The sequence below is a fragment of the Procambarus clarkii genome, chromosome 87, assembly GCF_040958095.1.
Source record: "Procambarus clarkii isolate CNS0578487 chromosome 87, FALCON_Pclarkii_2.0, whole genome shotgun sequence".
In the NCBI taxonomy this organism is placed as follows: domain Eukaryota; kingdom Metazoa; phylum Arthropoda; class Malacostraca; order Decapoda; family Cambaridae; genus Procambarus; species Procambarus clarkii.
In genome coordinates, this window is record NC_091236.1 from 8,394,889 (window position 1) to 8,421,869 (window position 26,981).

General features: G+C 46.2%; 1 protein-coding gene across 1 annotated transcript; it reads left to right on the forward strand.

The window, feature by feature from the left end:
* The first annotated feature begins 14,100 nt into the window (after window positions 1-14,100).
* LOC138358885 (uro-adherence factor A-like) lies at window positions 14,101-26,374 on the forward strand. Its single transcript, XM_069317236.1, has 4 exons — window positions 14,101-14,171; window positions 15,314-16,752; window positions 24,057-24,340; window positions 26,240-26,374. The coding sequence occupies exons 1-4, from the start codon at window positions 14,101-14,103 to the stop codon at window positions 26,372-26,374; spliced, it is 1,929 nt and encodes a 642-aa protein (XP_069173337.1).
* Window positions 26,375-26,981: the final 607 nt, after the last annotated feature.

Consider the following 26,981-nt stretch of genomic DNA (forward strand, 5'->3'; position numbering starts at 1 on the left):
GCAGCCGGCTAGTGTGACCTGCCACACTAGACCACGTCTCACTCCCTCCCCCCCCCCCACACATGACACATATGCCCCTCCCCCCTTCCCCCCCACATGACACATATCCACCCCCACCTCCCCCCACACGCACACATACATATATCCAAGGTCGTCCTACATCTCATTTCGGGTCCATGCTACTACCCCTCCCCTACCTTTCCCCTAGCCCCATCCCACCCCCCCCCTCCTATCCATCATCTTCCCCCCCTCCTCCTATCAACCCCCCAGTCCCCCCCCCCTAGCAATCCCACACTAACGACCTGGTCCAAGGTAGAAGCTTCTCGAATATGTTTGGTCATTTGCATTCGTTGGTCTTGAAGTGTGTACTCACCTAGTTGTGCTTGCGGGGGGGGTTGAGCTGTGGCTCTTTGGTCCCGCCTCTCAACCGTCAATCAACTGGTGTACAGGTTCCTGAGCCTACTGGACTCTGTCATATCTACATTTGATGCTGTGTATGGAGTCAGCCTCCACTACATCACTTCTGTGTGTGCGTGTGTGTTTGTGTGTGTGTGTGTGTGTGTGTGTGTGTGTGTGTGTGTGTGTGTGTGTGTGTGTGTGTGTGTGTGTGTTGCATTTTTACCGGAGTGGCAAATCGAGGGATTGAGCTTGGTCAAAGAAGCGGTTTTTTTTTAGCGCATAAGGGAGTACCTAAGCTACAGAAGACAGACAACCATGGTGAGAATATGGGGTCCACTATCACTCACAGGATGGGTATGGGGTCCACTATTACTCACAGGATGGGTATGGGGTTCACTATTACTCACAGGATTGGTATGGGGTCCACTACCTCCCACAGGATGGGTATGGGGTCCACTATCACTCACAGGATGAGTATGGGGTCCACTATTACTCACAGGATGGGTATGGGGTCCACTATTACAGGATGGGTATGGGGTCCACTACCACCCTCAGGATGGGTATGGGGTCCACTACTACCCTCAGGATGGGTACGGGGTCCACTATCACCCACAGGATGGATAAGGGGTCCACTACCACCCACAGGATGGGAATGAGGTCCACTACCACCCACAGGATGGGTATGGGGTCCACTACCACCCACAGGATGGGTATGGGGGTCCACTACCACCCTCAGGATGGGTATGGGGTCCACTACCACCCACAGGATGGGTATGGGGTCCACTACCACCCTCAGGATGGGTATGGGGTCCACTACCACCCTCAGGATGGGTATGGGGTCCACTACCACCCACAGGATGGATATGGGGTCCACTACCACCCACAGAATGGGTATGGGGTCCACTACCACCCTCAGGATGGGTATGAGGTCCACTACCACCCACAGGATGGGTATGGGGTCCACTACCACTCACAGGATGGGTATGGGGTCCACTACCACTCACAGGATGGGTATGGGGCTCCACTACCACCCACAGGATGGGTATGGGGTCCACTACCACCCACAGGATGGGTATGGGGTCCACTACCACCCACAGGATGGATATGGGGTCCACTACCACCCACAGGATGGGTATGTGGTCCACTACCACCCACAGGATGGGTATGGGGTCCACTACCACCCACAGAATGGGTATGGGGTCCACTACCACCCTCAGGATGGGTATGAGGTCCACTACCACCCACAGGATGGGTATGGGGTCCACTACCACCCACAGGATGGGTATGGGGTCCACTACCACCCACAGGATGGGTATGGGGCTCCACTACCACCCACAGGATGGGTATGGGGCTCCACTACCACCCACAGGATGGGTATGGGGTCCACTACCACTCACAGGATGGGTATGAGGTCCACTACCACCCACAGGATGGGTATGGGGTCCACTACCACCCACAGGATGGGTATGGGGCTCTACTACCACTCACAGGATGGGTATGGGGCTCCACTACCACCCACAGGATGGGTATGGGGCTCCACTACCACCCACAGAATGGGTATGGGGTCCACTACCACCCTCAGGATGGGTATGGGGTCCACTACCACTCACAGGATGGGTATGGGGTCCACTACCACTCACAGGATGGGTATGGGGCTCCACTACCACCCACAGGATGGGTATGGGGTCCACTACCACCCACAGGATGGATATGGGGTCCACTACCACCCACAGGATGGGTATGGGGTCCACTACCACCCACAGGATGGATATGGGGTCCACTACCACCCACAGGATGGGTATGGGGCTCTACTACCACCCACAGGATGGGTATGGGGCTCCACTACCACCCACAGGATGGGTATGGGGCTCCACTACCACCCACAGGATGGGTAATGAAGATTCAAACTAAACTCCACTACCGTGTCAAAATATCTTCGTGAGGAAGTTAGACTCCTTCCACAATCACACACACAGAGATCACACTAACGTGATGCATCAAATGAACAAATCCACAAGGGCCGTGACGAGGATTCGAACCTGCGTCCGGGAGCATCCCAGACACTGCCTTAATCGACTGAGCTACGACAGGGTTAAATATACCCTTAAATAGTATCCTGATGCTCCCGGACGCAGGTTCGAATCCTCGTCACGGCCCTTGATAATTTGTTCCTTCCTCAATGTTTGCTGACGAATTAAAAGTAATGAGGATTACCATAGTCGTAACGACAGGAAACTACACAAAGATATCGACAAACGTCTATAAAACGTTGTAGTTCCGTTGTGGGCTGGACGGTAGAGCACCGGGCCTCGCTTCATGCAGGTCGGCGTTCAATCCCCCGACCTTACAAATGGTTGGGTGCCATTCCTTTTCCCTTCTCGTCCCATCCCAAATCCTTATCCTGACCTTTTTCAAAGGCAATATTCGTAATGGCTTGGCAATTTCGCCTATTATTTCCCTTCCATTTCCGTTCCGTGGTTGAAATTGGTGAACTGGACGTCCTTCACAAAGAACCAATTTGCTATTATTCTCACTTGTCCTAAATACCCTTAAATAGTAAATTGGTACGATAGTAACGAGCCCTTGTTATCCCGTTGACAACCTGTTATTAACCTGTATTATTCTAGGTGATTTCAGACAGAATATGCAGTTATTTGTTACATATTCTGCAACAATGTGTATATCTTTTGCTTGCTTGAAGCTTGAATTATACATAAGATAAGAACAAAAGTAACTGCAGAAGGCCTATTGGCCCATACGAGGCAGCTCCTATGGGTCCATACATAAGAACAAAGGCAACTGCAGAAGGCCTATTGGCCCATACGAGGCAGCTCCTATCTATAACCACCCAATCCCACTCATACACATGTCCAACCCGCGCTTGAAACAATCGAGGGACCCCACCTCCACCACGTTACGCGGTAATTGGTTCCACAAATCAACAACCTTGTTACCGAACCAGTATTTACCCATATACCATAAGCTGTATAAGCTGGGATGGGCATCATATAAAACTTTTAGTTTTGTATACTACGTACGTCAGACCAGTTCTAGAATATGCAGCTCCAGCATGGAGTCATTCTCTCATCAAACACAAAACTAAGCTGGAAAAGATCAGAGGGATTCCACCAAAGTAGTTCTGTTGTTACGGTCAAGACTTGGAAATTAATTATCACGTCATTGGAAGATACTATAAGAGTTAGGAGAGACATGATTACCACATACAAAATTCCCAGATGAACAGACTATTCAGACGGACCAAATATTTTGAGTGGATAGTACCCAAAGATTGGGAACCCAGGTTGAAAGTAGCCATATAAATGAGCTACTTCAGAAATACTTTTTTCTAGTGTTAAAGTAGTGAATAAAGTGAATGAATAAAGAAGTAAATTACATGAAGGAGACGCCACCATACATAGCTTCAAATATATTATGACAGAGCCCAATCGGCTCGGCAACCTGTACATCAGCTTGACTCGAGGATGGAAAGCGGGACCAAAGAGCTGAAACTCGCCCCCACGCAAGCACAATTAGTTGAGTACATGCAGGTGAGTGCAGCGACATCAATCTTAGAACAGATATCTTGCAGTGAGTGCTTATATGAGTCACTGGGAACACCCTCCCCCCCCCTCACCCCTCTCCCTCACTCACCTCCCCCTCACTCCCCCCTCCCCCCTAACACACGCCCCCCACACCCCCCTCTCCCCCCCCCCCCACTTCCCCATCACCCTCTTTTGCACCAGCAGCTGACTCACTAAATCGATAGTACTCTCAAGGAATTACCTCTCTCTCTCTCTCTCTCTCTCTCTCTCTCTCTCTCTCTCTCTCTCTCTCTCTCTCTCTCTCTCTCTCTCTCTCTCTCTCTCCCCCTCTCTCTCTCTCTCTCTCTCTCTCTCTCTCCCCCTCTCTCTCTCTCTCTCTCTCTCTCTCTCTCTCTCTCTCTCTCTCTCTCTCTCTCTCTCTCTCTCTCCCCCCCCCCCCCTCTCTCTCTCTCTCTCTCTCTCTCTCTCTCTCTCTCTCCACACATCCACGTCCACACACAGGCAGCTTGAGCCATACTTGGTGTAGCTGTATAAACTCCAACTCAACCCGATAAAGACAAAATAGAAGAATGATGCAGTAGGAGAAGGATATATCGAGACATCTAGAGCAATAAACTGATGGAATAGTGTAGGCCTATTGGTCCATACGAGGCCGCGCAGCCTAGTCTCACCCTAGCCAAGATTTTCTCTGAACGGCCTAAATGTTCACCCTAGGCAGTAGTTCCTCACGTGATCTGTTGTTAAAGTAGAGAATAATACCATTAGAGGCGGGGGGGGGGAGAGACATTATAGAGGCGGGGGTGTAGGAGGCCGGGGAACCTCCCCTCTAGTTCCATTTCTTCTTCTCGTAGGCTAAGGGTCCTCACTAATTCAGAGGTGGATCACAGCCCGTCCTGAGGGTGGCTGATGGGAGGGGGTGATGGGAGGGGGTGATTGGAGAGGGTGATGGAAGAGGGTGACTTAGAGAAAGGCTCAAAGTCGCTATTTAGTGTCTTCAGGGCCAAGGTCGCTAGGGAGAGAGACAGGGCCGTACCTATTGTACTGCCCGCCCCCCCCCCCTAGTCTGTCTGTCCCTTGACTGTCTGTCTATCTATCTATCTCTTGTCTATCCCTTCCCCCCCCCCCAACCACTGACCTTCCCTCAGGATGCAACCCACAACAGTTCTCTAGCTCGCGGGTGTCTATTCAACTGGTAGATGAACACAGGCCTCAGGTGCTAGAAAACATGCCTAACCGTTTCCGTCCTGCCTGGGGGAGTGAATCCCGCGGTTGTTAGTCGAGGGCGCAGGCCAATGCGCCAAGGAGCCCCATACATAACGAAGACTCATAAGTTGATAAATATATAGATAAAGATAACACAAGAGAGCATGAAAAACAAAAGAAATATGAAAGACACAGCTTAATGTATGCTTATCACACACACACACACACACACACACACACACACACACACACACACACACACACACACACACACACACACACACACACACACACACACACGCACACACACGCACACACAGTGTGTGTGTGTGTGTGCACTATTTGCCCTGCAGGATCGCGTTGTTAGTTAGCTCTTGGGCCCCGCCTTTCTAACCATGGGTTGTATAGTGTACTGACTCCCGACTTAATTTTATCTTCATATCTATTACAATATATGCTTTTGTGAGGGGGTGGGGGGGGGGGGAGACGAAGGGGGAGTAGGGCAGGGGGGACGAGTGTATACTTTCCCATTCGTATAGCACCAAGTTGCTCTCTCCCCCCTCCCCCTCCCCCCTCCATTTGCACCCCTATCCCCAATGCACCCCCATCCGTGCCATCCCCCCCCAGCACGAATTACCCCCCCCCCTCCTACCGTGACTGTGTTGCAACGTGAATCACGAATCCCCCCCACCCCCCTCCCCATCCCCCCTCCATCCCCACCCCCCTCCCCGTCCCCCCTCCATCCCCCTCCACTAGCAGCGTTTCCTAACCCTCTTTCCCCCCTTCTCCTACACCCTCCCCCCCCAACTTCTCCCCATCATTTTACCATGTTTTTCTTTCTTGGTGTAAAGGTTGAGTCACAGCTCCCCACCCCCCAACCAACACTAATTTTGGAAATTGTTACTAAACTACTCTGCCATGACTCCCCAGAATACAACTATACACCCCAGAATACAACCATACACCCCCAGAGTACAACCATACACCCCAGAATACAACCATACACCCCCAGAATACAACCATACACCCCCAGAATATAGACTATGTAAGACACAACCGATAGATCAGTACTGATGGATAAGTGATGGTGGATAAGTGATGGTAGATAAGTGACGGTGGCTACGTGATGGTGGATAAGTGACGGTGGATAAGTGACGGTGGATAAGTGATGGTGCATAAGTGATGATGGATAAGTGACGGTGGATAAGTGATGGTGGATAAGTGATGGTGGATAAGTGACGGTGGATAAGTGACGGTGGATAAGTGATGGTGGATAAGTGATGGTGGATAAGTACGTTCTTTGATAGTCGCTGCTCCTCCCCCCCCCCATCCCCTACCCACTATTGCTAACTTTCCCTCTCCCTTCCCATCTTTATTGTCCTTTCTCGCTTTCTCCTTCATCAGCCTCCCTCTATCTCTCCCTCCCTTTTCCTTATCCGTCTTGTCTTCATTCTCTGTCTCCTTTACTTCCTTATTCACTAAATAGATATCGTCATTCTCTCTCTCTCTCTCTCTGTCTCTCTGTCTCTCTCTCTCTCTCTCTCTCTCTCTCTCTCTCTCTCTCTCTCTCTCTCTCTCTCTCTCTCTCTCTGTCGTTCTCTCTCTCTCTCTCTGTCGTTCTCTCTCTCTCTCTCTCTGTCTCTCTCTCTGTCTCTCTCTCTCTCTCTCTCTCTCTCTCTCTCTCTCTCTCTCTCTCTCTCTCTCTCTCTCTCTGTCTCTCTGTCTCTCTGTCTCTCTCTCTCTCTCTCTCTCTCTCTCTGTCTCTCTCTCTCTCTCTCTCTCTCTCTCTCTCTCTCTCTCTCTCTCTCTCTCTCTCTCTCTCTCTCTCTCTCTCTCTCTCTCTCTCGCTCTCTCTCTCTCTCATTCTTCATCTGCACCTATTATCACATGCCCAACCTTCGTTCCTATCCGCTTCTCCTCCGTTCTTCCTATCCCCTTCTCCTGTCCCCCTATTCACTCCTCTCTCTCACTCTCCTAACACGACTATTGCAACAGCACACAGAAAATTGTCGTTCTTTTTCCCCCCTCCCTTGCTCCCCCCCCCCCAGTGAATCAAGGGGGGAGGGGGTGGTCTTGAAGCTGTGACTCACTAGGGGGGGTGGGGGGTCATCAACCCCCCCCCCCCCCAACACTGTGGTTCACAGAACTGTGATGGTCTTGTTGCCGTGTTGCTAGTGGGGAACCGTTAGTGGTGGTGGGAGGGGGGGGAGCGGGGAGGGGTTGAGGAGGGGGGAAAGGGGGGTACACGTACGATAAGCAACTAGCTACAATCTGGAAGTCAATAAAGCAATTGCAAAGTGCATGGGTAAATGGGTATGCATGGGTAATGCATGTATGCATGGGTAATGCATGTATGGGTATGCATGGGTAAATTTACCCTAAACCCCCTGTTTCCATTAACGGGGTTTAGGTTCAAGGCCACTCTGTATAGAGGATACTGTATAATACACGTATACTGTATAAAGAATTGTATGAAAAAAACTAATACGGTATATAGGTTTTTTTGTCACTTATAAAAATACATTTGGAAAGAAATTGAATTTTATGCATATATATATATATATATATATATATATATATATATATATATATATATATATATATATATATATATATATATATATATATATATAGTTTGTTGTACTGGTACAAGGTCTCGTTTCATGCAGGTCGGTGTTCAATCCCCCGAGACCGTCCACAAGTGGTTGGGGCACCATTCCTTTCCCCCGTCCCATCCCAAATCCTTATCCTGACCCCTTCCCAGTGCTATAGAGTCGTAATGGCTTGGCGCTTTCTCTTCACAGTTCCCCCTTCCCTTATTGTACTGGTTAGTGTTCTTAACAGCCGTTCGTGTTCTTAACAGCCGTTCAAGTTACTGTTCTTAACAGCCGTTCAAGTTACTGTTCTTAACAGCCGTTCAAGTTACTGTTCTTAACAGCCGTTCAAGTCTGTGTTCTTAACAGCCGTTCAAGTTAGTGTTCTTAACAGCCGTTGACGTCTGTGTTCTTAACAGCCGTTCAAGTCTGTGTTCTTAACAGCCGTTCAAGTCTGTGTTCTTAACAGCCGTTCAAGTGTGTGTTCTTAACAGCCGTTCAAGTGTGTGTTCTTAACAGCCGTTCAAGTGTGTGTTATTAACAGCCGTTCAAGTCTGTGTTCTTAACAGCCGTTCAAGTCTGTGTTCTTAACAGCCGTTCAAGTCTGTGTTCTTAACAGCCGTTCAGGTTTCCTTCAAGGCGCAGAGTGAGGTGAGGCCTCGAACCTTGGTCCATATTTGTGAGTCATCAGTGCTGGAATGACTCGGCTGGTGACTGGACGCTAGCGTGACGCAACCTGGACGCAAATTTAACGCAGGGTTGACGCGGTCTGGACGCATCCGTGACGCAGGCTGAAAGAGGTAATTACACAGCCAAAGTGGCAAGACAGCCAGTGGTACAAATGATTACAAACAATCAAACTGTTGTTACATAACTCCCCCCTCCCCCCCCCTCCCTGGAGCCTTGGCTCCAAGCTGTGATTCACCCGCCTGTGGTGAGTCCGCATACTCACCTGGGAGTCCGCATACTCACCTGGGAGTCCGCATACTCACCTGGGAGTCCGCATACTCACCTGGGAGTCCACATACTCACCTGGGAGTCCTCCCAGGTGAGTATCAGAGTCCCCACCCCCTACCAGTAGGTAAATCCCTTCCCCTAATGCCTCTATATTCCACTAGTTTAACTAATTCTTACATTCATTCAATTTATTCAAATTGACTCATGTCAATTTGAGAGAACTGGATAACTTAAGAGAGAACTGGATAAGCACCTCCAAAGGATACCTGATCAACCAGGCTGTGACTCGTACGTCAGGCTGCGAGCAGCCGCGTCCAACAGCCTGGTTGATCAGTCCGGCAACCAGGAGGCCTGGTCGACGACCGGGCCGCGGGGACGCTAAGCCCCGGAAGCACCTCAAGGTAACCTCAAGGTATGTCAACTTTCTCATCTCATTCATTTTAAATTGAAAAGTTCCTTCTATCGTCTTTTATTAATGTATCAAATTATCAACTTTTTTTTTAGTCTTAATTGGTTAATTTCCCTTTCGAATCTTCAATGTCAAGATCATGTCTACCCTATTCTGTTGTTTTTCATCATTTTTAGTGAGGTTCGATTTCCCCCCAGTTTTTCCTCACACCTCAAACCCTTTAAAGATGGGAACGAGCATTGTTGCATATCTTTTGGACCTTTTCTCATATAATATGTTGGGGGGTCTTGCTAGGGCTGCATACTTAGGAGTGAGTCTTACGTAGGTTCCATATATTATCCAGGAGTATATAAAATATATAAAGTTGGGAGCTGAAAACTCCAAAGTTTATATAGTTTTGTTTTAAATTAGTAAGTTGTTCCTTATTTTCTACTGGACTTGAAGTTATTCTACCCCTATATAAGATTACTACAAGTCCTGTACACCAGCCTATACAACAAGTCCTGTACACCAGCCTATACAACAAGTCCTATACACCAGCCTATACAACAAGTCCTATACACCAGCCTATACACCAGACCAATACACCAGCCTATACAACAAGTCCTATACACCAGCCTATACAACAAGTCCTATACACCAGCCTATACAACAAGTCCTGTACACCAGCCTATACAACAAGTCCTGTACACCAGCCTATACAACAAGTCCTATACACCAGCCTATACAACAAGTCCTATACACCAGCCTATACAACAAGTCCTATACACCAGCCTATACACCAGACCAATACACCAGCCTATACAACAAGTCCTATACACCAGCCTATACAACAAGTCCTATACACCAGCCTATACAACAAGTCCTGTACACCAGCCTATACAACAAGTCCTATACACCAGCCTATACACCAGACCAATACACCAGCCTATACAACAAGTCCTATACACCAGCCTATACAACAAGTCCTATACACCAGCCTATACAACAAGTCCTATACACCAGCCTATACACCAGCCTATACAACAAGTCCTATACACCAGCCTATACAACAAGTCCTATACACCAGCCTATACAACAAGTCCTATACACCAGCCTATACACCAGCCTATACAACAAGTCCTATACACCAGCCTATACACCAGCCTATACAACAAGTCCTATACACCAGCCTATACACCAGCCTATACAACAAGTCCTATACACCAGCCTATACAACAAGTCCTATACACCAGACTGACATATATTTACTTCAACACGACCAATTAATATTTCTAGATATCGTATTTCCCCACAGGTGTCTCGTTCATCATATGTGACTCACCCTCCCTCCCAAACACCTGTTTTACGACGCGGCAAAGGCAGGCAGGTGTGTGTGTGAGCTCTTGTAGAAGTGTGAGTCACTTAAGGAGATCATGGTGCTAAGGGTGAGTGAAGGTATTTCAGTAGATATTGTATCCACTTATTCAACCTCTTATTGACCCTATCCCATAGGGTCAATAGGAGCAGCCGTTCAGGTTAAACTATCCCATAGTTGGGGTATTGTTTGTCCAAACATCGTCCGACCCCCCAAAAGCAGCATTCTACAACCGTAACCAACTGAGTGGCTGGAAGCCATGTATACTTGGAATATACATTATTAATTTATATATGAATACATTTAATATATAGATGTTTTGGTTCTATGGATGGTTATTTATAATTGAAATATGTTGGCAAAGCACTTGAGTGTGTCTCCCAGTCCTGATTGCAAGTCAAACCGTGTCTTAGGTAGATTTTTTTTATTTTTTAAATTTAGTCCCAAGGGGTGAGTTTATTGGGCAGCGTCACTCATCCTGTGAGTGGACACACCGCCATAGTGACAGTATTGGGCAGCGCCACTCATCCTGTGAGTGGACACACCGCCATAGTGACAGTATTGGGCAGCGTCACTCATCCTGTGAGTGGACACACCGCCATAGTGACAGTATTGGGCAGCGCCACTCATCCTGTGAGTGGACACACCGCCATAGTGACAGTATTGGGCAGCGCCACTCATCCTGTGAGTGGACACACCACCATAGTGACAGTATTGGGCAGCGCCACTCATCCTGTGAGTGGACACACCGCCATAGTGACAGTATTGGGCAGCGCCACTCATCCTGTGAGTGGACACACCGCCATAGTGACAGTATTGGGCAGCGCCACTCATCCTGTGAGTGGACACACCGCCATAGTGACAGTATTGGGCAGCGCCACTCATCCCGTGAGTGGACACACCACCATAGTGACAGTATTGGGCAGCGCCACTCATCCTGTGAGTGGACACACCGCCATAGTGACAGTATTGGGCAGCGCCACTCATCCCGTGAGTGGACACACCACCATAGTGACAGTATTGGGCAGCGCCACTCATCCCGTGAGTGGACACACCACCATAGTGACAGTATTGGGCAGCGCCACTCATCCTGTGAGTGGACACACCGCCATAGTGACAGTATTGGGCAGCGCCACTCATCCTGTGAGTGGACACACCGCCATAGTGACAGTATTGGGCAGCGCCACTCATCCTGTGAGTGGACACACCGCCATAGTGACAGTATTGGGCAGCGCCACTCATCCTGTGAGTGAACACACCGCCATAGTGACAGTATTGGGCAGCGCCACTCATCCTGTGAGTGGACACACCGCCATAGTGACAGTATTGGGCAGCGCCACTCATCCTGTGAGTGGACACACCGCCATAGTGACAGTATTGGGCAGCGTCACTCATCCTGTGAGTGGACACACCCCCATAGTGACAGTATTGGGCAGCGCCACTCATCCTGTGAGTGGACACACCGCCATAGTGACAGTATTGGGCAGCGCCACTCATCCTGTGAGTGGACACACCGCCATAGTGACAGTATTGGGCAGCGTCACTCATCCTGTGAGTGGACACACCCCCATAGTGACAGTATTGGGCAGCGCCACTCATCCTGTGAGTGGACACACCGCCATAGTGACAGTATTGGGCAGCGCCACTCATCTTGTGAGTGGACACACCGCCATAGTGACAGTATTGGGCAGCGCCACTCATCCTGTGAGTGGACACACCGCCATAGTGACAGTATTGGGCAGCGCCACTCATCTTGTGAGTGGACACACCGCCATAGCAACATGTACAACACTCCCCAATAGGAAGAAAACCCGCTGATGGGTTGTTCATCCTGTCACTTGTACCCAGACACAGTTGGGACTTGCATAACTGTAATAAATCAGTGTTCATTCCAACCAGCGGCCGACCCCAAAGACACTATCATCATTCAACAAATGAATTTTCTCAAATATATATTAATATTATTATATATTAGCATATTGTGTCAAACCGTGTCTTAGGTAGATTAGGCAAAGGTTAGGTCTTAGGCAAAGGTTAGGTTAGGTGTTTAGGTTAGGTTAGGTTAGGTTAGGTTAGGTTAGGTTAGGTTAGGTTAGGTTCTGTTAACTATTATTTGTATGGTCAACAGCTCTGTATATTGTATTTATATTGGAGCTCTGTAAAGTATTTATAGAGCTGCAATTCGAATAGAGGTCGTTAGGGAAGCACTGTTCGAGAAATATTAGTGTCATCATTTTTTTTATTATTATTATTTTCTACCACAGACGTGGCCAGACATTTACAATGCTAACCAGCATATATACATTTTCTTCTGTCCTCCATGGACAGGGTGAGAGATGTGTTAAACATATAGTTCAAGGGTTTATTGAACACTCAACCACAGAAGGTGATTCGGTGCTTTGAAAATGCTAAGCTAACCTACATACGTAAATACATAGATACACGGATTTACGTATGCCCTATGTATGCATTTATGTATGTCATCAGTTGTGAGTCGTGTGTATAGTTTTCTTCATCAAGAGGGAGTTTGGCGGCTGCAAGGAAGGACTATTCGGTCGTTATTAAATGGACTGGATGATTTAAACAGCTGTAATTCGAACACAGGAAGAGATTGAATTACACTGTTCAGGAAAAGTTCGAACGTCATTAGTTAAGTCCTTTGTAAAATGTTATCAAGTCTTGTCGGCGGGTTTTAACGCTAGATTAACGAGCATTCGAGCCTCGTTTATAAGAACAGCTGTTATCATAGATGGCCCTCCAGCATCTCGCCCTAACAACGCATGAGATAACTAGTCTATAACGGTCTCGTTATACCGGCCGGATGGCTTGACCTTGGAGGGCTCTGCTTTAAGTGGAGTGTGTATGTGAGTTTGTCCCAAGGTCACTCTTGAGTATCAGAGTGGCAGGGTACACTCAAGGGTTGGAGGAGGACGTGAACTGATCTTATCCCGAGGTCAACCTCGACCCGCAGCGAGGCGTCCTGTACTCACCGGCTAATACTCCACTATTGCATGTTGACCAGACCACACACTAGAAGTTGAAGGGACGACGACGTTTCGGTCCGTCCTGGACCATTCTCAAGTCGATTCTGGTCCAGGACGGACCGAAACGTCGTCGTCCCTTCAACTTCTAGTGTGTGGTCTGGTCAACATACTTCAGCCACGTTATTGTGACTCATCGCCTCCACTATTGCATGTTTGTCATCTTGGTTGATGGGGTTCTGGGAGTTCTTCTACTCCCCAAGTCCGGCCCGAGGCCAGGCTTGACTTGTGAGAGTTTGGTCCACCAGGCTGTTGCTTGGAGCGGCCCGCAGGCCCACATATACCTGGTTGATGGGGTTCTGGGAGTTCTTCTACTCCCCAAGTCCGGCCCGAGGCCAGGCTTGACTTGTGAGAGTTTGGTCCACCAGGCTGTTGCTTGGAGCGGCCCGCAGGCTCACATACCCACCACAGCCCGGTTGATCCGGCACTCCTTGAAGAAAACAATCTAGATTCCATACAAAAACAGCACTGAACAGTACATACAGAAATCACAATAGCGTGATGTATCAAATAAACAAATCCACAAGGGCCGTGACGAGGATTCGAACCTACGTCTGAAAGCATGCCCAGACGCTGCCTTAATCGACTAAGCTACGACATGGTAAAAGAATTGCAACCAGAAATTCTACTGAATTTACTTGGATCCTTTGTAGCACTCATCAGTGTACGGTATCGGTGCTTTTTTTTAGTCAATAGATGTCCAAGAATTGGCACAATAACGTAGCTGTAAATACATAACCCAAACCCAACCAGCCCGCCCTCTAGGAGTGATAATATAGTAACTATTTAGTTCTAAGTACCAATATGTTGTGATGGTTATCTTGAGATGATTCCGGGACTTTCGTGTCCCCGCGGCCCGGTCCTCGACCAGGCCTCCACCCCCAGGAAGCCGCCCGTGACAGCTGACTAACTCCCAGGTACCTATTTTACTGTTAGGTTAACAGGGGCATAGGGTGAAAGAAACTGTGACTACCTAAAAGTTCACAGTTTGTATTTATAATATTATAGAATCGGAAAAATGTGAAAAAAAACAAATTTAACCTTTCCTAAGACTAATACTGCACATATATGTTCTTTATTAGGCCTAATTCTATATTAGGCCTAAGATAGTGAGTATTAGGCCTAGAATTGCTAGCAAAGGTTAGGTTAGGTTTATATTTAAGTTACAAAAATTTCCCATTTCCGGTGGCTGAGCGGAGAGAACACTAGACGCGTGATCCTGTGGTCCCGGGTTCGATCCCGAGCGCCGGAGAGAGACAATGGGCAGAGTTTCTTTCACGCTGATGCTCCTGTTACTTTGCAGTAAATAGGTACCTGGGTGCTAGTCAGCTGTCACGGGCTGCTTCCTGGGGGTAGAGGCCTGGTCGAGGACCGGGCCCCGGGGACACTAAGCCCCGAAATCATCTCAAGATAACCTTCAAGTCAAGAAAGTCATCATAAATACTATCACCTTAGGAGGGGGGGTCCACCCCCCTCACATGGGAAATGAAAGTTGAGACATTTCCGTCCGTCTTGTCAAGTCCTGTCAAGTCCTGTCAAGTCCTGTCAAGTCCTCTTGACCAACCACTTGGGCTGGACGGTACAGAGACGGTCTCGCTTCCTGCAGGTTTGGTGTTCAGTCCCAAGACTGTCCAATCTCTAATCCTTATCCTGACCCCAATCCCTAATCCTTATCCTGACCCCCAATCCCTAATCCTTATCCTGACCCCCAATCCCTAATCCTTATCCTGACCCCCAATCCCTAATCCTTATCCTGACCCCGAATCCCAAGTGCTGCTCAGTCGTAATGGCTTGACGCTCTCTCCTGATAGTTCCCTTCCCTTATCAACTCTTGGTGACTTATCAACTCTTGGAGACTTCTCAACACTTAGAGACTTCTCAACTCTTAGTGACTTATCAACTCTTAGAGACTTCTTAACTCTTAGTGACTTATCAACTCTTGGTGACTTCTCAACACTTGGAGACTTATCAACTCTTGGTGACTTATCAACTCTTGGTGACTTATCAACTCTTAGTGACTTATCAACTCTTAGAGACTTCTCAACTCTTAGTGACTTATCAACTCTTAGTGACTTATCAACTCTTAGTGACTTATCAACTCTTAGAGACTTCTCAACTCTTAGTGACTTATCAACTCTTAGTGACTTATCAACTCTTAGTGACTTATCAACTCTTAGAGACTTCTCAACTCTTAGTGACTTATCAACTCTTAGAGACTTCTCAACTCTTAGTGACTTATCAACTCTTAGTGACTTATCAACTCTTAGTGACTTATCAACTCTTAGAGACTTCTCAACTCTTAGTGACTTATCAACTCTTAGTGACTTATCAACTCTTAGTGACTTATCAACTCTTAGTGACTTATCAACTCTTAGAGACTTCTCAACTCTTAGTGACTTATCAACTCTTAGAGACTTCTCAACTCTTAGTGACTTATCAACTCTTAGTGACTTATCAACTCTTGGTGACTTATCAACTCTTGGAGACTTCTCAACACTTGGAGACTTCTCAACTCTTAGTGACTTATCAACTCTTAGAGACTTCTCAACTCTTAGTGACTTATCAACTCTTAGAGACTTCTTAACTCTTAGTGACTTATCAACTCTTGGTGACTTCTCAACACTTGGAGACTTATCAACTCTTGGTGACTTATCAACTCTTGGTGACTTATCAACTCTTAGTGACTTATCAACTCTTAGAGACTTCTCAACTCTTAGTGACTTATCAACTCTTAGTGACTTATCAACTCTTAGTGACTTATCAACTCTTAGAGACTTCTCAACTCTTAGTGACTTATCAACTCTTAGAGACTTCTCAACTCTTAGTGACTTATCAACTCTTAGTGACTTATCAACTCTTAGTGACTTATCAACTCTTAGAGACTTCTCAACTCTTAGTGACTTATCAACTCTTAGTGACTTATCAACTCTTAGTGACTTATCAACTCTTAGTGACTTATCAACTCTTGGAGACTTCTCAACTCTTAGTGACTTATCAACTCTTAGTGACTTATCAACTCTTGGAGACTTCTCAACTCTTAGTGACTTATCAACTCTTAGTGACTTATCAACTCTTGGAGACTTCTCAACTCTTAGTGACTTATCAACTCTTAGAGACTTCTCAACTCTTGGAGACTTCTCAACTCTTAGTGACTTATCAACTCTTAGTGACTTATCAACTCTTGGAGACTTCTCAACTCTTAGTGACTTATCAACTCTTAGAGACTTATCAACTCTTGGAGACTTCTCAAGTTGTTTCACAAGAGTGTGTGGGGCTATTTGCGTCTACAAAGTTTTTTTTTTACAATGTACTAATTAGTATGATGAATGTGTGAGGTGCTGACGTCAGTGAGGAGCCTCACACCTCATGCATGATGAGGACGAATAATGTAGTATTGTTGTATCACAGACGTCGTACTGTATAAATACAATACTAACTGGTATATATATATATATATATATATATATATATATATATATATATATATATATATATATATATATATATACACATATACATTTTCGTCTGTGCTACATATAGGCTGGGTCAGCGAGCTGCTGCTATCTTACGAGTTAGTGAACTAACGAGTTAGTGAAGATTAGTTAGTGAACTAACGAGTTAGTGAAGATTTAACCCCACACAAGGACACTATAGTTGTTATACACTGCTAACAACCCCTGTTGTCTTAAATATTTAGTGAGGCCAAAGGCTGACCAAAGGCTGAGCTAGGGAGCCGGTCGGCCGAGCGGACAGCACGCGGGACTTGTGATCCTGTGGTCCTGGGTTCGATCCCAGGCGCTGGCGAGAAACAATGGGCAGAGTTTCTTTCACCCTATCAGTTACCTAGCAGTAAAATAGGTACCTGGGTGTTAGTCAGTTGTCACGGGGCTGCTTCCTAGCGGTGGAGGCCTGGTCGAGGACCGGGCCGCGGGACACTAAAAAGACCTGAAATCATCTCAAGATAACCTCAAGATAGCATATATTTTGGGCTGTGCTACGCAGACAAGGTTAGAGATGTGTTCTGGAACATAGCAGGAGAGTTGATGTTAATATGCATTGATATATTGGGCCGTTTAAAATAAGGATATTAGAGTGTGTATTTTACGAAGCTATCCACCGCGTTGAAGGGGTCACGTGACTAGTGACGTCACGGAGGCATCGCGTGACTAGTGACGTCACGGAGGCATCGCGTGACTAGTGACGTCACGGAGGCATCACGTGACGAGGTCATAGGGGAGAGTTCCTCGAACGAGCGTTGTGGGGGGGGGGGGCGGGGTTTGACTCGGCTTACAATCTGGTTAAGAACACTGACACCATATATGGGTTTATGTCGCAGGTTGCGTCCCTTCTCTCTATCTCTCTCTCTCTCTCTCTCTCTCTCTCTCTCTCTCTCTCTCTCTCTCTCTCTCTCTCTCTTGCTCTCTCTCTCTCTCTCTCTCTCTCTCTCTCTCTCTCTCTCTCTCTCTCTCTCTCTCTCTCTCTTGCTCTCTCTCTCTCTCTCTCTCTCTCTCTCTCTCTCTCTCTCTTGCTCTCTCTCTCTCTCTTGCTCTCTCTCTCTCTCTTTCTCTCTCTCTCTCTCCCTCCCTCCCCTCTCTCTTTCTTTCTCTCTCCCTCCCCCCCCTCTCTCTCTCTCTCTCTAAAGTAATTGCCGTCATTAAGATCATTGTCTCCAAGGGTGGCACTCCCTCACACAGGTGCCAGTAAGGGAATGGCACAAAGGTTCAGTGCCTCTCATCTCTATATGAGTAAGTTTACGGGCTATTCATGCCCGTGCCACCTCTTGGGTGCTGGAATCATTCCACCCGGGCCTAAATATCTCATTTCTGGCCACTTTATCAATGTTATCATTTGTTTTGACTAAGACGTTTGGCAGCAAAGTATGGAGATCTCGCTAACTCAGTAAAGTCAGAAGAATTGAGGGCAGTAGAATGGGATCAAACCTGCGTCCCACAGGGCCCAGGAACACGAATTCGATCCCATTGTATAGGTGTATTATTTATTCATAGATTTATCGTATTCTTGTGATTCATGGTATGTTCAGTACAGGTCTTGTACCAGTGGATGTTCCCTTGTTTTACGTTGATTGTGTGTGTGTGTGTGTGTGTGTGTGTGTGTGTGTGTGTGTGTACTCACCTAATTGTGCTTGCGGGGGTTGAGCTCTGGCTCTTTGGTCCCGCCTCTCAACCGTCAATCAACTGGTGTACAGGTTCCTGAGCCTATTCCTGTGTGTGCGTGTGTGTGTGTGTGTGTGTGTGTGTGTGTGTGTGTGTGTGTGTGTGTGTGTGTGTACTCACCTAATTGTGCTTGCGGGGGTTGAGCTCTGGCTCTTTGGTCCCGCCTCTCAACCGTCAATCAACTGGTGTACAGGTTCCTGAGCCTATTCCTGTGTGTGCACGTGTGTGTGCACGTGAGTGTGCACGTGTGTGTGCACGTGAGTGTGCACGTGGACACGGCTATATGTATGCATGAAGTGTGCGTATGCACTAATTAAGGTCCTTGAATGATCGTTTGTGCTTGGAAGCACGGTCACACACACGCGCGTGCGGCGAGGCACGTTGGCTGTGTGTGTGTGTGTGTGTGTGTGTGTGTGTGTGTGTGTGTGTGTGTGTGTGTGTGTGTACTCACCTAATTGTGTTTGCGGGGGGGTTGAGCTTTGGCTCTTTGGTCCCGCCTCTCAACTGTCAATCAACTGTGTGTGTGTGTGTGTATGTGTGTGTGTGTGTGTGTGTGTGTGTGTGTGTGTGTGTGTGTGTGTGTGTGTGTGTTTACTAGTTGTGTTTTTGCGGGGGTTGAGCTTTGCTCTTTCGGCCCGCCTCTCAACTGTCAATCAACTGTTTACTAACTACTTTTTTTTTCCCCCACACCACACACACACACCCCAGGAAGCAGCTCGTGACAGCTGACTAACTCCCAGGTACCTATTTACTGCTAGGTAACAGGGGCACTTAGGGTGAAAGAAACTTTGCCCATTTGTTTCTGCCTCGTGCGGGAATCGAACCCGCGCCACAGAATTACGAGTCCTGCGCGCTATCCACCAGGCTACGAGGCCCCTGTGTGTGTGTGTGTGTGTGTGTGTGTGTGTGTGTGTGTGTGTGTGTGTGTGTGTGTGTGAGCGAGCGCGTGCGCGCCTGTCACATGTTCCATTTCATCCCGTCACTGTAATCGGAAGTCCATCCTGTGAACGACGCCGCTTGGGCAACATTCCCGTGGTGGGCTAAGGAAGGATCTGGAACCTTCTAGGAGCGCGTAGGTGCCTCCCACCCCGTACCCCTGGGAGGGAGGGAGGGTTTAAGGGGGTGTGGGGCAGGGAGAGGGGGGGGGGTCGAGGGGGTGTGGGGCAGGGTGGGGGGGGGCGCATGATGCAATCTGTCCACACATAAGACCACGCGGACAAGCAGTTAGTGTGGGGGGGAGGGGGGGGTGGGGGAGGGGGGGTAGAAAGAAAGTATGAGCTAATGATATATACCATTACGTTATACTATAAAAATATATTATTTACCATATACTAAACACTATAACTTATATTACACATTAACTTATAAATATTATAATATATAGTGTATAAAGTATCTAGTTATATCTTATATCTAATATTATATATATATTATCGGGTATATTATATACAGAGAATCTTCATATATTTACTATATTATTATATATTTCTTCTATATTGCTGAAGTATTTAAAAAAAATTGTACAATAATACCATCTGTCTGTAATATATAACTATGTATTAATTCCATATATTATGCATTACAATCTATATGTATAACCTAATGCAACTTTTTGACTTAAATATACTATACCTCTTGCTAGGTAGGTAGGTAGCTAGCTAGCTCCTACCTTACCTACCTCAAGGTAGGTAAGGTAGGAGCTAGCTAGGAGCCACGTGGATACTGCTAGCAGCCTAGTATGAGGCAGGGGAGCCACGTGGATACTGCTAGCAGCCTAGTATGAGGCAGGGGAGCCACGTGGATACTGCTAGCAGCCTAGTATGAGGCAGGGGAGCCACGTGGATACTGCTAGCAGCCTAGTATGAGGCAGGGGAGCCACGTGGATACTGCTAGCAGCCTAGTATGAGGCAGGGGAGCCACGTGGATACTGCTAGCAGCCTAGTATGAGGCAGGGGGGCCACGTGGATACTGCTAGCAGCCTATACACTACTCCTCTATGTCATGGCTACTATCCTCCTAACCGATCCTAAAGCAAATATGAGACACAGTTCTGTGTTTGATAAGGTTGCGTGACGTCACTGTGACATGATAATGGTCACGTTGGTAGAGGTTTTGGACGTTAGTGGAAGTGTGAGGCAACGGCGCCCCCTCACACTTCGTCCCGTCCTTGTTGGGACGTTGGCGGGACGTTGGTGGGACGTTGGTGGGACGTTGTTGGGACGTCGTTGGGACGTTGGTGGGACGTTGGCCTCACTGCAACTATAGCCGCGGCTAATGTAACAGTTAGCGTGGCTGGTGTAATACACGTTTAGACCCCCCCTTGAGCGGTGCTTTGGGTGGGCATAGTGGCACCTCTAACCTACCCCTTGAGCGGTGCTTTGGGCGGGCATAGTGGCACCTCTAACCTACCCCTTGAGCGGTGCTTTGGGTGGGCATAGTGGCATCTCTAACCTACCCCTTGAGCGGTGCTTTGGGCGGGCATAGTGGCACCTCTAACCTACCCCTTGAGCGGTGCTTTGGGTGGGCATAGTGGCATCTCTAACCTACCCCTTGAGCGGTGCTTTGGGTGGGCATAGTGGCACCTCTAACCTACCCCTTGAGCGGTGCCTAGGGGTAGGGGGTGGTGGTGGCATCGCTTACCCCCCTTGAAGAGTGTGCCTTGGTATAGCCCTCTTACCCCCCCCTCCCCCCTTCCCTCCCCCGTGAGCGGTGCCACGAGTGGGTATGACCCATTATACCCCCCTTAGAAAACAAGCCTGTTGAGCGAGATGGCATTTCTCATCAGAAACCTTTCTCGTCTTAAATACGTACAAGACACGATACGTATCTACATTCACGATATACGTACACGATAATTACACAAAGGACACGGTGTATGTATATGTGTATATCATGATTAGCCAGGAGGGACAACTCCATTGAGAATACATACATGTATGTTGTATGTATTCTCAATGTTGAATTATTTCTGTATGTATGCAAGACAATGAGTGACCGTAGAGGGGGGCGGTTACCCCTCAGATACAATGTGTGAATGACAAGAGGCGGTGATGCCTCTAAGATAAGGAAAACGGAGGTCCCATTATGATAAATTGGTCTTATCTATATATTTTTAATGCGTAACTCTTTTTTTTTAAAAAGTTTCGAGTGCTCACTACGGCAATAATGTTGTGCTTAGGTCTCTGTATTATACATGTTGTGTTCTGATAATGGCTGTACGGAACGGAAGTTATCAGGGGGAAAGCGCCAAGCCATTAATACTATAGAGCCTGGGAAGGGGTCAGGATAAGGATTTGGGATGGGACGGATAGAAAGGAATGGTGCCCAACCACTTGTGGACGGTCGGGGGATTGAACGCCGACCTGCATGAAGCGAGACCGTCGCTCTACCGTCCAGCCCAAGTGGTTGGACTGATAATGGCTGTGTTTGAACATACTTTAACCTGGTGTTTCTAATACCTAAACTTGGGGATTTGTACGTACCTAAACCCGGTGTTTGACATAGCTAAACAAAATCTAGAATGCCGCCCCAAAAGTAGAATGGTGCATAGAAGATTGAAAGACGCACAGAAGATAGAAGATTGCACAAAGTCTTGAATGTTGAACAAGATAGAATGTTGCACACACAATCTAGAAGGTTGTTATCCACGTAACAAGCTAGTTTAGGAAGCAGTCTTCGACCATTTCCAAAACGTTTCTCTGACTCAGAATTTTCTGTTTATTTCATCCTCTTACCTGACACGTCATTTTTCTTTAACAGAATCGACCAATGCGTTAAAAAAAACTGCGGATTAATCAAAATCAAAACAGCAGTAATTTTGACGTAATCTATACATTGCCTTCGACAGGTTAAGCGAGTTGATTTGGGTTCAAATATCTCTGGTAAAAATTGTTAAAAAATAGTAATAGTCAAAATAGTTTTTGGGAGGTCAAAACAACCTCATATTTTACGTTATTGGGAGGTCAAAACAACCTCATATTTTACGTTATTAGGTCAAAACAACCTCATATTTTACGTTATTAGGTCAAAACAACCTCATATTTTACGTTATTGGGAGGTCAAAACAACCTCATATTTTACGTTATTGGGAGGTCAAAACAACCTCACATTTTACGTTATTAGGTCAAAACAACCTCATATTTTACGTTGTTAGGTCAAAACAACCTCACATTTTACGTTATTAGGTCAAAACAACCTCATATTTTACGTTATTAGGTCAAAACAACCTCACATTTTACGTTATTAGGTCAAAACAACCTCACATTTTACGTTATTAGGTCAAAACAACCTCATATTTTACGTTATTAGGTCAAAACAACCTCACATTTTACGTTATTAGGTCAAAACAACCTCACATTTTACGTTATTAGGTCAAAACAACCTCACATTTTACGTTATTAGGTCAAAACAACCTCATATTTTACGTTATTAGGTCAAAACAACCTCACATTTTACGTTATTAGGTCAAAACAACCTCATATTTTACGTTATTAGGTCAAAACAACCTCACATTTTACGTTATTAGGTCAAAACAACCTCATATTTTACGTTATTAGGTCAAAACAACCTCACATTTTACGTTATTGGGAGGTCAAAACAACCTCATATTTTACGTTATTAGGTCAAAACAACCTCACATTTTACGTTATTAGGTCAAAACAACCTCACATTTTACGTTATTGGGAGGTCAAAACAACCTCACATTTTACGTTATTAGGTCAAAACAACCTCACATTTTACGTTATTGGGAGGTCAAAACAACCTCACATTTTACGTTATTAGGTCAAAACAACCTCATATTTTACGTTATTGGGAGGTCAAAACAACCTCATATTTTACGTTATTGGGAGGTCAAAACAAATGCATTTTTTATGGAGTGGGAAATCGAAAGAACGGATTAATACAATGACTAATCTGTTTGACTAAAATTAAAATCCTTAACGCAGTATTGACTATTCCCACATTGATTATTCCCATATTAGTATCAATTATTTCATTAAGATTAGTGGCGAAGCAGCATCAATTAATTAAATAATTGAATAACTGTTAGGGAGAGATAGAGAGGCACTTGAGTTGAAGCACAAGGATCCATAGCTGCCATAAGCCTCGTGTCAGAAGGCCAAATACAATGTTTCATTCCGATTTTCGGGTGAAGATTGAGAGGGAGCCCAAGAGCCGAAATTCAACCGAAATAAGTGACAGTTTAGTCAAGCTTAGTGACTGCCAGGGTACGACGCTTCTGTGGCATCTTGTTCCGGGAGCCAATCATCTTCCGATTCCTCAAGTGTCACTGTGACGTCATCGGCCACTGACTGCAGGAAACCAATCATCATCCAACTCTTCAATATCCCACTGTGACGTCATCGGCCACTGACTGCAGGAACCAATCATCATCCAACTCTTCAATATCCCGTTGTGACGTCATCGGCCACTGACTCTGCAGGAACCAATCATCATCCGACTCTTCAATATCCCACTGTGACGTCATCGGCCACTGACTCCAGGAACCAATCATCATCCGACTCTTCAAAATATCCCACTGTGACGTCATCGGCCACTGACTCCAGGAACCAATCATCATCCGACTCTTCAATCTCCCACCGTGACGTAATAGCGATAGCTTGTGATAACCATCCAGCAGCCTTGAGAACTTCTCCTACTACCGTAAACAAAAACCCACTACTGGTGTGTACCGCAATCTTCGTGTGAACGTGACGAGATTATCGCTAGCGATGCATCCAGAAATGTGGAGAATGTTAAAATTGGTTATAAACACACATACAAACACATACGATATCGATTGAGTTTAGTATATTAGACAGCCGGTTAGAAAGGCGGGAGACAAGAGCTAACACCTCGATCCTTGCAGGCACAAATAGTAAACTAACAAATATAGTTCAAACGCGCACGCAGCGAGGTGGGTGGAATAGGCTATATTCACAATCTAGATTGTTTATGCCTATTTAATCCAGATAGCTTTGTGCCTATCTAATGGAGATAGGTTTATGCCTATCCACCACTTGGCTGACAGTCAAGAGGAGGGATAATTAGTTGAGTACACACACACATTTAATTTTGAAATTTATAATTTCAAAATTTGATATACGAGAAAAAAACAGTTTGGCAGTAGGATGCAGCTTCAGGATACTTTCCTTATTAAGGCTTCTCAATAGCTCGGTCGATAGAGCTCCGCCCTCACAGGCGTGGGGTCCCCGGTTCGAGTTCCCTAGAGCCCAGGGGCCAGATTCACGAAAGCACTTACGCAAGCACTTACGAACGTGAACATCTTTCCTCAATCTTTGACGCCTTTGGTTACATTTATTAAACAGTTTACAAGCATGAAAACTTGCCAATCAACTGTTGTTATTGTTATAAACAGCCTCCTGGTGCTTCGGAGCTCATTAACTGTTTAATAATTGTAAACAAAGCCGCCAAAGATTGAGAAAAGATGGACAGGTTCGTAAGTGCTTGCGTAAGTGCTTTCGTGAATCTGGCCCCTGGATGGAAGAGGCTTCATTGCGTTGGATAACCAGCGGTAACAAAGGCGGAGTACAAGAGCTAAAGCTCGATCCTACAAGCACAAATAGATGAATACACACACACAAACTCATCCTACCAAAATAATAGAACATACAACAGCTGTTTATACATTAAAAACGGATTATTCTAACGAACATTCTTCATGTTTTGCACTTGAATATCTTTTATTTATATCTTAAAATATCTAATATATTTTGCACTTGAGTTTTGGATTATTTTTTGTGTCCTCTACAAGCTGAAATATTACTAGGCCTTGTATTGCAGATATTTTGCCTGAATTTACCTGAGGGCCACTAACACTCTAGTGGTCTCGACGAGGACAGGAAGCCAGTGGCTTGTCAAATGTCACTCCATTTCCATTGATTTTTTAAGCTGGATTTTAAAATTCAACAGTTTTTGGGGCATTTACAACTTCGGCGGGTAGGCAGTTCCATGGGTTAATAACCCTGTGGGGTGAAAAAGCATCTCATGTTTTTTGTCTTACATTGTGGCTTGTTGAGCTTGAAACCACTGTACTATATTAGTGTTGGAATACTTGGACAAGATTAGGTCAGATTCTTTACTTAATCTTTCCATTTTCTAACATATTACAGATAATACAAAACATGGGGGATAGAAATAGCCTAAGCTACTCTATCCCTTCGAGATGTATTTCTTTCTTGTCTCAATAAACATACTTGAACTTAAGTACAAAACATTAACTTCTTGGGGGTCCAAGAGTTCATTTGTATACGTTTGACGAAATAGTTGCTATAAGTAGTATCATTTTAGGAGGATGGGGCTTACTCGAACTCACATATGTGGGCAATCTTTCCTTAGGGAAGAGGCACTAATAATCACTTCAAAACCAATACATAATAAGTGCTATTATCTACCACCCATCCATGATTAGGATAGGCTAAGGTTACGTTAAGGTTAGTTTGGGTTAGGTTAGGCTTCGTTCATGTTGGCTACATAATTACCTTGTATTATTCTCAAACATGTGAAATATGTTTCACATGTTTGTGAAATGTTTCTCTTCAGCTTTGTCATTTACCAGACACTGCTACTTCTCGATGCCACAAGGAACAGCGGCACAACGTTCAGTTTGATAAGACTTTACGTCTCAAGAAAGATAGTATTAAGAGGAACACTTCGGGTAGGGGTAAACTTGAGTAAAAGATCTTACTGGGCAAGAAACCAACATCATACCAAGACACACTCGAACCAGCTTCCTCTCCTCCTGGGGGAAGGGGGGACGGGGGGGGGAGAGTGGGGATCCTAGGAAGCCAGTCACAACGTCAAAAAACAAGCGGAGCAACCGGTACCACCAGGCTTGCAAGGGGAGGGGAATTTACCTTAGCCTAGCCATGCAGGAGGATAAATATGCCACAGAACATCTGCCGTTCATTTTCCTTCGCCTTCCTCTCCCTCTGTACCTTCGGGAATTCAACTCACTTGAACATACACCAACGGACGCATAGAACAGCCTCCTTTGCCGCAAGGTTGGGAAAAGGGCCGCCACTTCCGTCAGTTTGAGAGGCAAGTGGAAGTGAGGCTATTGTTTAGACCTTGAGACATAACTCGCAGCCTTGCCTCTCGTCTATCCTCGACCTTTTCTGGCGCGCTCATGCTAGTAAGGGGCAAAACACGTTGCTCCAGATAAGGCTCGCTTGCTTGCCTTGTTGACGTACTGGCATTCTTGTCGTACCTGTAACTGACATTGTTGACGTACTGGCATTCTTGTCGGACCTGTAACTGACATTGTTGACGTACTGGCATTCTT

Coding starts and splice junctions, on each gene's coding strand:
- LOC138358885 (XM_069317236.1), top strand. CDS start 14,101: ATGGTAAAAGAATTGCAACCAGAAATTCTACTGAATTTACTTGGATCC. Junction 14,172..15,313: donor GTAGCACTCATCAGTGTACG/GTATCGGTGCTT, acceptor CTCTCCTGATAG/TTCCCTTCCCTTATCAACTC. Junction 16,753..24,056: donor AACTCTTGGAGACTTCTCAA/GTTGTTTCACAA, acceptor CACTGACTGCAG/GAACCAATCATCATCCAACT.